Source organism: Toxotes jaculatrix, chromosome 21, assembly GCF_017976425.1.
Source record: "Toxotes jaculatrix isolate fToxJac2 chromosome 21, fToxJac2.pri, whole genome shotgun sequence".
Taxonomy (NCBI): Eukaryota; Metazoa; Chordata; class Actinopteri; family Toxotidae; genus Toxotes; species Toxotes jaculatrix.
The window spans coordinates 12,608,447-12,621,344 of NC_054414.1; the positions used below are offsets into that span (position 1 = coordinate 12,608,447).

Genomic DNA, 12,898 nt, shown 5'->3' on the forward strand with positions numbered 1-12,898 from the left:
TCTTGGGAGTCTGACTCGAGGGAAATTGTGAAAGTGTTGGGGGAGATGCAGTATATCCACATTTATTCTTTTCTCTCATATATCTTCTCTTAAAGAAGGAGCTGCAGGAGCTATAAGGGACTGTAGCCCTCAAATCCCATTCCTAGAATATTGCTGTTTCAAACTTGTCTCTTCTGGATGGAGCTGGTCACTGTTGCCCTCCCAGCCTCTACAGTATCCTCATGAGAGAATTAAGGCTCTGGGATAAAAGCCGCTAAGAGCGGATTAAAAGGATAAGCCTGGAGATGTTTTTCATGAGGACTTGATGCTGAACACACCAAAGTAACGCCGCGTCTTAACTCACTTTGACCCAAGCAAACAGCACAGCTTAGCTGATGAGGGAAATACCTCCAGATAGTGACGATGACTAACAGGAGCTACTGTTTATCTCAAAACATTTCTTGTAATCTCGTTAAATTTTAAAATAATCAGGGAAAGATGAGCTTACCTATAATATGATTAAAGTAACTGCCATTAAATATTAATTATTGCAAACTACATTAAGAACAATTTATCATTTCAAAACTTTTTTTCATACCTTTCAGCACCTAACCTCAATGTTTAAATTGGCATGACAGTCAACTCTAATTGTTTCTCAAATACCTAGAGTCAGTGAAACTGAAAAAAAAAATAAAATCTTCAGAATATATTTCCTAGACCATACATCAAGAGTAACACGGTAAAATGGGAGTCAAGTAAACAAAAATGAATGAGAAAAGAAATAGAAATATTTTCTTGCAGGGGCTTTGGTAATCTTGAAAAAGTTGAACTGATTCAGCAGCTGTGTGGGTGGTTCCTCAAGCCAACAGCGAAGTTTGTAATCTATAGGGTGAAAAATAAGTTGGGACTTGCTCTTGATCGAAAGTCTTGGCAGCAACTGCGGATCTCTGAGATAAAAATAACCAGGTCAAAGAAGTGGTGAATGATAATGACCCCTGTTTTCTGCTATACAGGCAACTTCAATATGGCATTTAAGTGGATAAATTTGAACAGAGATTCAAATACAAAAAAACCCAACATGTTGTGTGGCTGCTGATTCAGATAAGTTCTGACTGTGCGTGTGGAAGAAGACACCTTGTAAACTCATCATTAACATACTGTCAGTCAAAAATATCTGTGGAGAAAAGGTGATTAAAATGCATAGAGTAATTAATCCACCCATCAGGCATCACAGGTGAACTACATTTGGAGAAAAAGAGGGGGGAAAAAGACAACCAGTGAAAGTAAAAGACTGTCTCGCAGACTGTAACAGAGTATTGTTCCCCCTCTCAGATCCTATTCAAGCCCTGGCAGCGCTTCACTGCTATTCATTTTTAATGGCCTCTCATTGTCCTTTCTTCTTGTAGTTCATCCATCTCTGCTTGTCACTAATAAAGAGGCTAATCCATTAAACATGCTCACTATCTACTCCTCAGTCTAATACGACAGAGTGACGCACAGACAGCCAGGTGAAATATTACCCCAACTACGTTTCCCATAGTTCCTAGCTTGTCTAAATGTCTGCTGGATGTGGAGCTTGAGCTATAATCACTCGATTTAAAATGGGTAAATTCAAATTTGATTAATATATTTTAAAAAAATAACTCTTATTAACCATTTTAAACCTGAATCCAGAGGCCTGATCCTGATTTTAACTGTGAGACACGTGAGATTTATAACCGGCATCATTCACTCAACATGCAGCATCCCTTCTCTCAATTAAACACATCCTCCTTCCTCAGCCAACCCATTGAGAAATCAGGCCTGCCATTCTCAAATCTCTGCTGTTTACATTGAATTAACTTGCGACTGAGCAGATGTGCACATAAGCTCTTGTGTGTTTATTCGTGTGTGTGTGTGCAAATCCTCAAGGCACGTGAGGACACACACCGTCTCCCTAAACCCCAACTGGAAAAAGACGAAGAACCTGTAATGAATTAATAGAAAACAGTAAGAGCATGGATCAAATGACTGGAAACATGTTTGATTATCTGTATAGTATTCTCACAATAAAATAAAACAAGTCTTCACGTCAATAAGTCTGAGAAGTTGCATCATACATGAGTTGGAGTTGTTTAATTGAAACTTAACATGACACTGAGAAAATTAGGCACATTGTTTAATTTGCTCATTAAGTTCTAGGTTCATTATTTTGGGTTTGAAAGGTTTTGTTTTTAGAATGTTTCAACCTATGGATGAATATCATCCTTCATATGAAGTTAAAACCGCTCACCTCTTATGAAGGCAAAGAAAGGCAACAACAGCTCATTCTCATTTCTGTAGTTTCAGTTCTTTAAAGCTCATAAATGTCTGTGTTTATGTGACAGCGGAACATGAGGAAGATAAGAGACTTTCACTTCTTCAGGTAACTACAGGTTTAACTGTTTCCAGAGAGGAAAACAGGATCTCAGCCTCTGTTCCCTCACGTCACTGTCTCGTGAAAAGGCCATGTGGTCTGCGCTTCAATGAGGTAAATTTAGCTTTTATCACTTCACTGCTGCTTCGGCCTGATCGCACCACGGAGCCAAAATAAAGCGCGAGCAGTGTCAAATCTCTGCTGAAATGGGACGTTACTAAAAATATTAGCCCACTTTGTGAACGGAGAGACCTGCAGGAGAGAAGCGTGCCACGCAACAACACATGAGAGTAACAGACTTTCAGAAAGGGGCTCGTTCAGTGTTCAGCTGCACATTTTTCCATCTATGGCTACATGATAAATAATTGATTAGAACTGAAGACAGGATAAAATCTCACAAAATATAAAAGTCTTGAAGTTTGTAAATATTTAAGTCCATACTAGCTTTAATCTATCACTGATGTCCATTATTGTGCATTGGCACTTGAGTAAAGTGTTGTTCAGACTCTTTCCTGCATCTGGTTTTATGTTTGGTTGATTTACAGTGACAGGCTTCAGCTCAAGGTGCTAACAGAGACGTGATCAAGAGTCCAGCTTAGAGACAGGGGATCATGAGACAAATAAGTGAATGACAGTTACTCTGTGTCTTACATATAAGACTAGCCCCCTCTAGTGGTTGATAATAAGGTCCTGACACTGCTATCATCTGTAAAAATAACTTTACTTTTTTCACTTTCAGGTTTTCATTTATCATTTCTAAGAAACCCTACACCAGAGTTTTACTTTTAGAGATATAGCAAAGTTTAGGATGCTTTTCTCTGCTGCCTTGCAGCTCCACTCCACCGTTTAGGCGAACAAGGGGTTTAGTTTTAGATGTAAATGTTGCCAGATGTCACTTTAATCTTCACAGGTGACTACACAAACATTCAGTAACACCAGATGGTATCTATTGAAAGGGTAATGTTTAAAAAATATGTAGCAATGTAAATGTTTTACAAGTTTTCTGTCGTTCTTTTGCTTTTTCTCCAGATAACTACAACGTTTTTTCCTCAAGAGTATCACCCGACATAAGGCATCAACATGAAAACCTGGTTAGATACATTTTTGTGGCAGTTTTCCTCCCATAACTCAGAGTGAAACTTTGGTACAGTATATACAAGGCATATGGTTTGTCTTTGACTGTCACGGAAGCCAGACGAGGTCCTGAAATTCATTCAACAAAACTACAGTAACAGTTGAACAGTTCGCTTTAATAAAATTATAAATATGGTTGAGAAAATAAATCAGTCGAATGAACATTTTCAATTGTTATTTGTCTCTAACGGTTGCCAAAGGCACAATTGATCAACTCCTTCATGAAAAGTTAATAAAAAAAAAAAACACTATACATACGTCACTCAGTCTTACTCTCATTCACCACAACCGGAGGTTTTCAGGAAACTGTTTTTCCCAATAAGAAATCAGCGTATTCTTTCCTGCGCAGCACTCGGTGCATTTTGAAGGTGTTGGGTGAGGTGTTTGAGAAGGCCATCATCTGCTTACGAAGCTCCTTGAATGCACCCGCCGCCACCAGCTGCACCCTCATTGGTCCGATGCTGCCTTTGATGCGGAAAGACTTGTAGACGGCCGAGTCCTGCTGGAGACAGATGTCCAGCTGGAAGGAAGGAAGACAGCATTCAGATAAAGACAATAAAGACAGACATGCTGTGTATTTCTGCTGGTCTCACCTTATATCGTTGTTCCTCTGTGAGGTTCCTTACACCTTTCAGCTCCACGAACACCTGGTAATGAGGATCTGAGCCGCCTATTGAATCTCCTACAACCCCACAGCAAGGTAAGATTCATTATCGTGCAAGCCGACCAATCATTCAGAGGAGACGTGAGATTAAAAATTCTGAAATGACTGAGCGGTGTAATCGAGACATCTTACCCATGATGCCGCTCTCAGCACAGCAATAGTCGACCAGCTGAGCTCCTGGCCACTGAGCAACAGCTTTCTTCAGAGCATTGAGGAACAAGGCTTCAGACACCTTCTCCCCTCGAACATTCAACATCTGACCCCGTCTGAGAGGAGACAGAAGCAGGGAGAAAACAACCAGAATTACATGATATGCATCGTGAGAAGATACATTTACTTGTACACTGTGCCACACTGTACCTGTACTGAAACTCAATAATGGGACACTGATTATGGAATCCAACGACTTTCACAATGTCTCCAATGCGGTATCTGTAAAACAAGCAAACACCAGAGTCACTCCTGCAACTGTCAAACACAGCTAATGTTCCGTAGCTAGCTGTAATGTCAAAGTCTAATTGTAATAATCAGATTGTCTGATGGAGCCGGAGCACAAATCTTCATATTAGCTTTGTCAGAGTGCAGTCAAGTGAAAGCACATCACAATACCAATGACACAAAGTAATTATGGGGCATCATTTCCGTGGCACAACTTTTCGTAGCCTAAGATTTGACTTAATTGTGGAGACCACAAATACAATGAGGACTGTGCACGTGAGCGCAATGACACTTTAATTAGCATTATAATTCAGGCTGTCTGACCGATTTTAATAGCAGTTATGTGTAATTTAACAATTCTATATGTAAATAAAAAGCATGTCTCATACCTGAAGAGTCCTGAGGGATTTGTGATGACAAGCTCGTAGTTCTGTCCCACCTCCACCTCCTCCATCAGCAGAGTGTGAGGCGTCTCCTCTTCCAGGCTGCTCTCTGGCAGGAACTCACAGAACATGGAGCGAGGGCACAGTAGATAGCGTCTGTTTGGCTCCTGAGGCCACAGGTTCACCCCTATCAGACCTGCAGGGGCCCATATATATAATTGGTGCCATTACTCATTCATTGTTAGACCTTGATTTAACCTCACAAGATGACTCTCTTCTTTCTGGGGCCAAAATTAATGGTGCTGACATTTTTATTTTTGATTTAACAATTAATCATTTATATATTTAGATTATAATCATAAACTGTCAAACAGTATAAAAATGGGCATCACAAGTTATTAGAACCAAAAGTGGCATCTTTAAATGCTTAATTAGTCAACAATGAAGAAAAGCACACAACTCTTTTGTGCATTTGTGAATCTGTAACCAGCAAACATATTTTTATCTGCTTTAAATTTCAATACTTTAATCTGCTTTCAGCGCTATGAAAGCTACTAACATACAACTTAGCCAAGGGCCAAGCACTTCATTCTTAATACTGACTTACTGTCAGTCTGTTTAATACATTCTCAATATGCTCAACAGACCATGGATAAGGGGACCTGGTGGGTTTTGCAGTACAGTAGGACACCCACCTTCAGTAGCAGCATAAAAGGGTGAGTAGAAAGGCACTCCCTGGCAGTAATTCTCCCTCAGCATCTCCCCGTAGATCTCATTGGAGCCCGAGTCCACTGCCAGCACCAGGTGGAGGTGAGGCCACAACCGCTTGGCGATCCCCCTGAAGCCGTCCTGGAAGTGGGCCTGGAGCTGAGCAGCTCTCTCTGGGTCTGGCTTCATCAGAGCTTCAAGCCTGGCCCTCACTTTGGGCTCCAGAGCCAGAGAGCTGCTGACCTTCCCTTGTTCAATGTCCTCCACAAGCTCCTGCCAACGATCCTACAGGATGGAGGGGAGATCAGAGAGAAATTACTTTTCTAATCCTTAGTTCATCAAACAAATTAACAGAGCTTTCAATGGGAACCCTATGAGAAAAATTATGTGTGAGTACCTTTTAGGAATTAAGATGAGGTCATTTTACTTAAAATGAATAAATATTGTTCAAATAATTTAACAGATTTTACAGATTTTCAAATTTAGGGGGACATTTTTTTGGTTTCTTACAATTTTCTGTGACATTTTCCAGCATATATGAATAAAATCAAATAGAGAATAGCATGATGCAAAAAACAGGAAGTGCTCATACATGACTTACAATAAATAATAAATCATGAAGTGAATGATGCTGTACCTGTAAGGCACTGAAAGCATAGAAAACTGTGGAGGCAAAGTTGGACTCCAGTGTTCCCACACTGGGATCTTTGAGAGCAAACAGGAGGTGCAGGTACAGGGTGTCCTTCTCGCTGGGAACCTTAAGGGACAGGGAGCAGTACAGTTTAGGAGGTTCTGCATGAAAACAAAACAAAAAAGTGCAATTCACACATTCCACACCATTAATCGATAAGTTTATAGTACCTCAAAGGCGGGTGCTGGGGTGGTGTAGAGGTTCAGCATGTGGCGGGAGGAGGCTGGTGTGGAGGAGTTTGGTCCAATGGGAATGCCGGCCTCAGACTGCCGAAAAGTCGGAGTGTAGAAGAACTTGGTTGTGCGCTGGAGGCTGTCGGTCGCAGGGAAGGCCTGCCGCATGGCATCCAAACACACACTCACTCCCTGATGGAAACACACAAATGAATATTATCATTATCATAGTTTTATATGCACAACAGAATAGCACAAGCTGTAATCAGGCCAACACATTGTCCTCATCGTCAACAAGCAGTGGCTTCACCTGCAAGAAGAACTCAGTGTTGGTGTCTTTGGTGCTGAGCAGCATGGCACTGGGTCCTGACGTCCCGGAGGTCATGGCTAGGATCAGTGGCTTCTCAGCAATGATCACCTTCTCCTCTCCGGCAGCGATGCGTCTGATGAGATCATGGTAGTGCTCATATGTGGTGATGGGATGACGTGCCCGGAAGCTAACGCTATCTGAAACAACACCAGTGTGAAATTTTTTGACACGTATAAATCAAATAATCAATCAACCGATCTATAGTAACTCCACAGACAATTGACAGAAAATATGGTTCCAGCTTCTGAAATCTGAGAATTTGACACTTCTCTTGTCATATATCAAAGTAAATAGATGTCTTTTGGGATGACTGTCAAATAAATTAAGCAATTTGAAAACATAGCCTTGGGCTGTGAGGAATTATGATGAGCATTCTCCACTTTTTTCTCTATCACTTCAAGAAAATATGGTCAAAAATCTTTCGGGGGAGTGGGGTTTGCTCTTTGGGAATATGCTCCATATTTATAGAGGTCATGGCTCCCATGACCTCAGTAAAATCCTGGCCCTGCTGTCAGTGCAGCCTACAGACTCTGGCTATTACATAAACAATATATAACATTACATCACAGTTAAGTCAGAGGACAAATCTGTGAGTTAGAGCAGGTGTTACAACACATGCAGGTTGTTATACGGCACCAAATTCCCACCCGTCAGGGACTGTTCATTAACACAACCTTATTTTTATTCCTACCTTTAACTGAGCAGAAGTCGTACTGTCTTCCATAACATGTGTTCGCGTTTTTGCGCAGGCGCTTCAGCAGAGTCTCCTCCTGGACTTGCTTCACATTGAGCGTATCGGCTTCGAGTTTCTTTCTCTGCCGTCTGCCCAGCCAGCCCACAGCCTTCACCGCCAGATACTGACTGAGCAGACCGCTTAACGTCCGGTGCTCACCCTTCATCTTCGAGCTGATGTCCCTCCAAACAAGTGCCATCCCGGCCAGAGAGCAGACACCGAGGGCGGCGGGCAGAAGGGGCGGCATCGCTGTGCAGACGAGCCCCGGCGTTACACAAGGAACACCAGCAGAAAAAGAGCCAGGAGGGGGCGCTGTTAGACTATAGTACATCCATTACCTGTTTTTATCTACAATCAAGAAAGACAACCGTTCCCTGCTCCTCCGGGACACTGTTACAGCCATGTTTTCCATAATTTCACACATTCATCTCCATTATATTTAATCAACTTACCCTGCTTCTGCCAGATGATGGCGACAGCAACCGATAAAACCGCTAAACACAGGGGCACAACTACACGAAACCAAGAAAAAGCCATCTAGAGAAAACAGAGTGAGTTCTGGTTTCTCTGCTGTTTTCACTGTTTACATATATAATAACGTTTAGGGCACGTTCATGTGTCAAAGGAAGTGCCTCAACTTTTGCCTTCGCAGCTCTTTGAGCTACTTCCGTGTTTGGGTCATAGCCTGTCGCTGATTGGTTGATTAAACGATGACGTTGGTCAATCTGTTCCACTGTTTATAATGATATTTACAAGATAGATATTGGTAGATGTATTATTTGTTTTTGTTATATAGCATCATATTAATATTATAAAATCTTTATATACAGTCTATGGTTCTACACAACCAATAAAGTCGAAGGACAAAAACAAACATGCAAGCAAACAAAAAACCTCAAAAGACAATGATTTCCATCGAAATCGGTTATGAGACCACGCTAAAAAGTTGAGTGTTTATTTTGTCTCACAATCAATATTGATTATAAGAGCAAACAAATCCACATAATAAATCTGAACCACTGTGTAGTATTTTGCAAATTTCATACACGTAAGTTAAATTTAGCAATAAGAATCCAGTAAAATCTGTCATTGAATTAGATTTCAAACAATGCATGAACATAATCTAAACATCAAGCCAGTGGAAAACTATTAAAACTTTCAAAATATATCCTGTTAAAAAACTTTTTTTTTTCCTTTTTATTATCTACATACAGGATGTTAAAGGAATTTGTTGGAGAATAGGTTGCAATGAAACTAACCAATAATTATTAGCATAATTTATGCATGAAGTACAAAATTTGTCAGGTCTATCATTACTAATTTAAAAAGCAATGTGAGCATCAGGACAGTAGTATTCGGGGTCTTGTCCCAGGCTGCGGAACTTGTGGTGAGTCCATCTTACGTCTGGCTGTACATTAGTCCACAGAAACCCCTTCATCAGCTCTCCCTTCATCAGCTCTCCCTTCATCTGCTTTCCCTTCATCAGCTCTCCTCCTCAGAACCTGCAAAAGATCAGAGAAAACACTGAAACCTTTGATGCCGGACTGCTCTGGAAATGATCAGTCGGGGGGATCTGCAGCTTGCTCACCTGTTTCATTTCCATGGTGACATCTGATCATGAAAGAGAACATAAAATTATGAAATGATAATAAACACAGGATCAGGATTATTTTAGGTACTTCATTTTTCGGACAAACCTGCCCAAGAAGAAGGTAACACTAAAGGGCCATTGATAGACACACCATGCATCAGCTCAGCAAGCCAGGCCACCTCAGCTGGGTTGTCAACAAAAACCTCCTCTGGGTCATCAACGCACAACTCAAACTCTGCCACAGAGATAGAAACCATTTATGGAACAGAACATACAATTGGAAGTAGCTGACAAACAAAATTTGACCATGAAACATATTTTTTTCCTCTCAACTAACCTGTGACAGAGCATTCATCTTCCTCCTCATCCTCCTCCTCTTTAGACCAGGCTGTGCTTGTTCCCAGAGCAACAGTGCAGTCAGACATGGAGGATGTGAGGCTGCTGCTTTGGAGTCTCTGTATTAAGCGTGCTGTGTCACAGATGTAGGCCTCTTTATAGAACTGACTGGCTGCAGATGCACACAGAGGAAAAGCAAACAACACCTCAGGACTGTGATTATTAGACCCTGATCAGCTGATGGTACCAGATGCTCTAACTGAAATGACAAAACATGTTCAGAGGAGACTTAAAGAATGGATTGTGTTGAGTTTGCAGTAATGTATTAAGAAACCACTTGGCCTTGAATATGGAGGCTGTTACTTCATGGACATGTACAACAAACAGAAAGCAGAGTAAGTCTCAAAGTAGAGTGGGATGAGCCTACTAACCCTGCATGTCTTCCAGCTGTTGGATGTAGTTGACTGCATCTCTGGTGCTGATCTGGAGCCAGTGACTGTCACTGAGGTGCTTCAGGATGTGTTTGGAGTGGAAGGCTGAGTGAGTGTAATACACCAGCTTAGGGAGGCACAGAGAGCCCACTGCAGTGATTTCAAACCTGCTGCCCTGGAGAGTGAGAGAAATGATAAGAAAAGAGAGAAAGAGAGTGGAAGAGTTGGTGTTGTATAGGTGACAACATGAATGTTTATGAAAATATAAGTATGCTTAGGTGTGTATGGTGTTTTTAGGACCAACCTGGAAAGTGAAGCGGTCAATATCGGTCCAGGAAAAATCATACAAGAGACCCAGTTTCCCTTCCACCTCCTTCAGAAGAAGCCAATCAGTTCACATGTATAAGGAGTACAGTTTGATTAAAAAAGTTCTTACATCCACAAGTCAAACCCTTCATGAATTCAAGTGGATGAACAGAAATTAATTCCCTAATTTTACGTAAAGTCATCTGTTGCTGAGGAGGACCCACCTGATAGACATGGACTCCCGCCACTGCCACACCAAGAAGGATGGAACTTCTCTGCTCTTTTTTCTGCGGCACATTAAGGAACCGATGTAGAAGCAGTCAAATAAAAAAATCATAAGTTCACAGAACAGATGCTGTGGCAGAGAGAGACTGATTTTGTGACTATGTACTTCTTCACAGGTACAAATATCTGCTGGTTTTGCTCAGTTAATTTAAACACTGCGTGTGACTCAGTGCAGTCTGACCTGTCTCATCCTGTAGAAGGTGACTGGTCCATCCTGCAGGCCGCTGGCCTCTTTTATAAACTGCAGAATAGCACAGCTACGTGACACACCTCTCAGCTCAGCATGCAACACAGGGCAGTGCTGGAGCAGGTAGTCTCGTCCTCGACGCTTTATCAGCTGGAGACACAAGCATGTTATATACACACACAAAAAAGTGATTATGATTTCCAACATAAAGTCCAAATGATCACACTAAAATTACTCCATAAACTAAAATTTTTTTTACCCATGAGGGGAAGTAATCTTCAGGAAGAAAGTAACTTCTGTGTTTCCTCTTCTGTCTTTCATTCCCCTCTCTCTGCTCCAGATCTCCGACGTCAGCTTGAAGTGCAGAAGCTGCCAGTTGGAAAAACAGAGCTTCCTGATGGCGGCTCTGCGAGAGCAGCACCTTCTGCCTTAGCTCGGTGTAGTAGAGCTGCTGCACTTTGCTGCTCCTGAAACAACCAGAGAGGGAGATCAAATCACAAAGGTCATCCTCCTTTCACGTCATTTTATTTCACTGATCTCTTCATAATGTGGCAGCAACTGATGGCACAAGAAAGAAAACATGTTAAGACACAGAAAAAGATGCTGATGGGAGACAAACTTACAATATTAGCTGTCCATTCTCTACATAATACTGCACTCTCAGAAAGACAATGAATGGGACCTGAAAATGTAGAATACATATTTCAACAGAGTCAAAGAGAAACATTGCTTATTCAAAGAATTTGTTCTGCTGATACCTCCAGGCAGTCAAGTTAATATTTTAAGAAACAAACAAAAGTCACGAAATAAAGACCCGATGTTCATTATGTTGTCAGACAATAATAATAAAAAAAAAACAAAACGTTGTTTTAAGTGAAAACAACTCACTGTTGTAGAGCCTCTGCTCCATGTTTTACCAAAGTACTTGCTCAGCTTTTGGTCCAAATCAAGAAAGAGATATTCATTATCTAAGACAAAACACACACACACACACATTCAAGAAGCATGGATCAAACTGAGAGATATTAAGTCCGATGATAATATTGTGTACAGTTTATTAAAACAGTTGGCAATAATTCATGTTATTTAACATCATGGACTGATGAGAGAATGAGTTTCTGTGCCCTTTTTGTTACAGTAAGTTCAGTCATTACCAGCCGCCTCCCTAAGTTTCATCATTCCTCAATAAATGAAGTGAAAACATTGTCACTTGAACTCCCACACAGATACTGACTGACCTCTAAGAACAGCCAGGCCGAAGACTTGGAGATCACTGACGCCAAGATGCTTCAGCACACTGTTCAACACCTCACGGCCTCTGGCTTTTACCTGGAAAACACACAATAAAACACACAATGAGAATAAGAAGTACACATGAGCTACATAAAATCCTCAGTCTATCCTGTGAGCTTATGGTTCACACTGAAACAGTGTTTTAACTTTGTGATAACAACATTTATACAGCATATAAAACCAAATAATTTTAACAGTATCAGTCTTCAAAAACCCAAACTGATCGAGCAGGACTGGTCCATGCCCTGACTCTGACACAGAAGAAAGACCTTTTAAAGGGAAAGTAAATCTGAGGTAATTTTTTTTTTAAATTCAAGAGATGCAACACAATGAAAAAAAAAAAGACAAGAAAACAAATCAATAAAGGTCACTCACCCTGACTGTACAGTCCAGGTGCTGCTTGTTGGGTAGAAGGATGCACACTAGTCGCTTCTGTTGCGTCCTCATTGTCCCAGCAGCTTCTGGATGTCTCAGTACTCCATATATCCTCCTCCTGTCCTCCCGTGGGCTTATCAAACAAGCCAGCCCTCCCTCCTTTCAGTGCCTTAAACTTTTGCACAGTACTGTAGAATATAGCGGGTTTCTGACTGATGCTCATATGAAACAAAGACAACCTTTATTTGAAAATCAGTGGTGTATAGAAAAGACAGGAAACACTGGGGAAAAAGAAGGATGCAACAAAGGCTGGATCAACCTGTGCATATTGTGGATATGTTTTAAGATCCTTCATCGTTATGTTCCTGGGGCACCAGTAATAATTTAGCAATTTCCACTAGTTCTTGATTCTTTGAAGACAAAATG

General features: G+C 41.1%; 2 protein-coding genes across 2 annotated transcripts; both read right to left on the reverse strand.

Moving 5' to 3' along the window:
* Window positions 1-2,091: 2,091 nt before the first annotated feature.
* ghdc (GH3 domain containing) lies at window positions 2,092-8,325 on the reverse strand. The gene is made up of 11 exons (XM_041029605.1): window positions 8,121-8,325; window positions 7,627-7,917; window positions 6,876-7,072; window positions 6,563-6,757; window positions 6,339-6,458; window positions 5,689-5,986; window positions 5,000-5,189; window positions 4,533-4,604; window positions 4,305-4,438; window positions 4,102-4,190; window positions 2,092-4,028 (listed from the first exon to the last, which is right to left on the reverse strand). Exons 1-11 carry the CDS (start codon window positions 8,203-8,205, stop codon window positions 3,807-3,809), a joined length of 1,893 nt encoding a protein of 630 aa, XP_040885539.1. The 5' UTR covers window positions 8,206-8,325; the 3' UTR covers window positions 2,092-3,806.
* Window positions 8,326-8,679: 354 nt separating this feature from the next.
* LOC121175642 (FERM domain-containing protein 6-like) lies at window positions 8,680-12,544 on the reverse strand. The gene is made up of 13 exons (XM_041029451.1): window positions 12,473-12,544; window positions 12,043-12,133; window positions 11,693-11,772; window positions 11,428-11,486; window positions 11,064-11,271; window positions 10,799-10,954; window positions 10,557-10,619; window positions 10,331-10,399; window positions 10,027-10,201; window positions 9,597-9,767; window positions 9,366-9,494; window positions 9,257-9,279; window positions 8,680-9,170 (listed from the first exon to the last, which is right to left on the reverse strand). Exons 1-13 carry the CDS (start codon window positions 12,542-12,544, stop codon window positions 9,084-9,086), a joined length of 1,383 nt encoding a protein of 460 aa, XP_040885385.1. The 3' UTR covers window positions 8,680-9,083.
* Window positions 12,545-12,898: the final 354 nt, after the last annotated feature.

Coding starts and splice junctions, on each gene's coding strand:
- ghdc (XM_041029605.1), bottom strand. CDS start 8,205: ATGGCTTTTTCTTGGTTTCGTGTAGTTGTGCCCCTGTGTTTAGCGGTT. Junction 6,758..6,875: donor ACACTGAGTTCTTCTTGCAG/GTGAAGCCACTG, acceptor TGTTTCCATCAG/GGAGTGAGTGTGTGTTTGGA. Junction 5,190..5,688: donor CTTTTATGCTGCTACTGAAG/GTGGGTGTCCTA, acceptor GGGCCCCTGCAG/GTCTGATAGGGGTGAACCTG.
- LOC121175642 (XM_041029451.1), bottom strand. CDS start 12,544: ATGAGGACGCAACAGAAGCGACTAGTGTGCATCCTTCTACCCAACAAG. Junction 10,202..10,330: donor TTGACCGCTTCACTTTCCAG/GTTGGTCCTAAA, acceptor CTCACTCTCCAG/GGCAGCAGGTTTGAAATCAC. Junction 9,495..9,596: donor AGATGAATGCTCTGTCACAG/GTTAGTTGAGAG, acceptor TCTCTGTGGCAG/AGTTTGAGTTGTGCGTTGAT.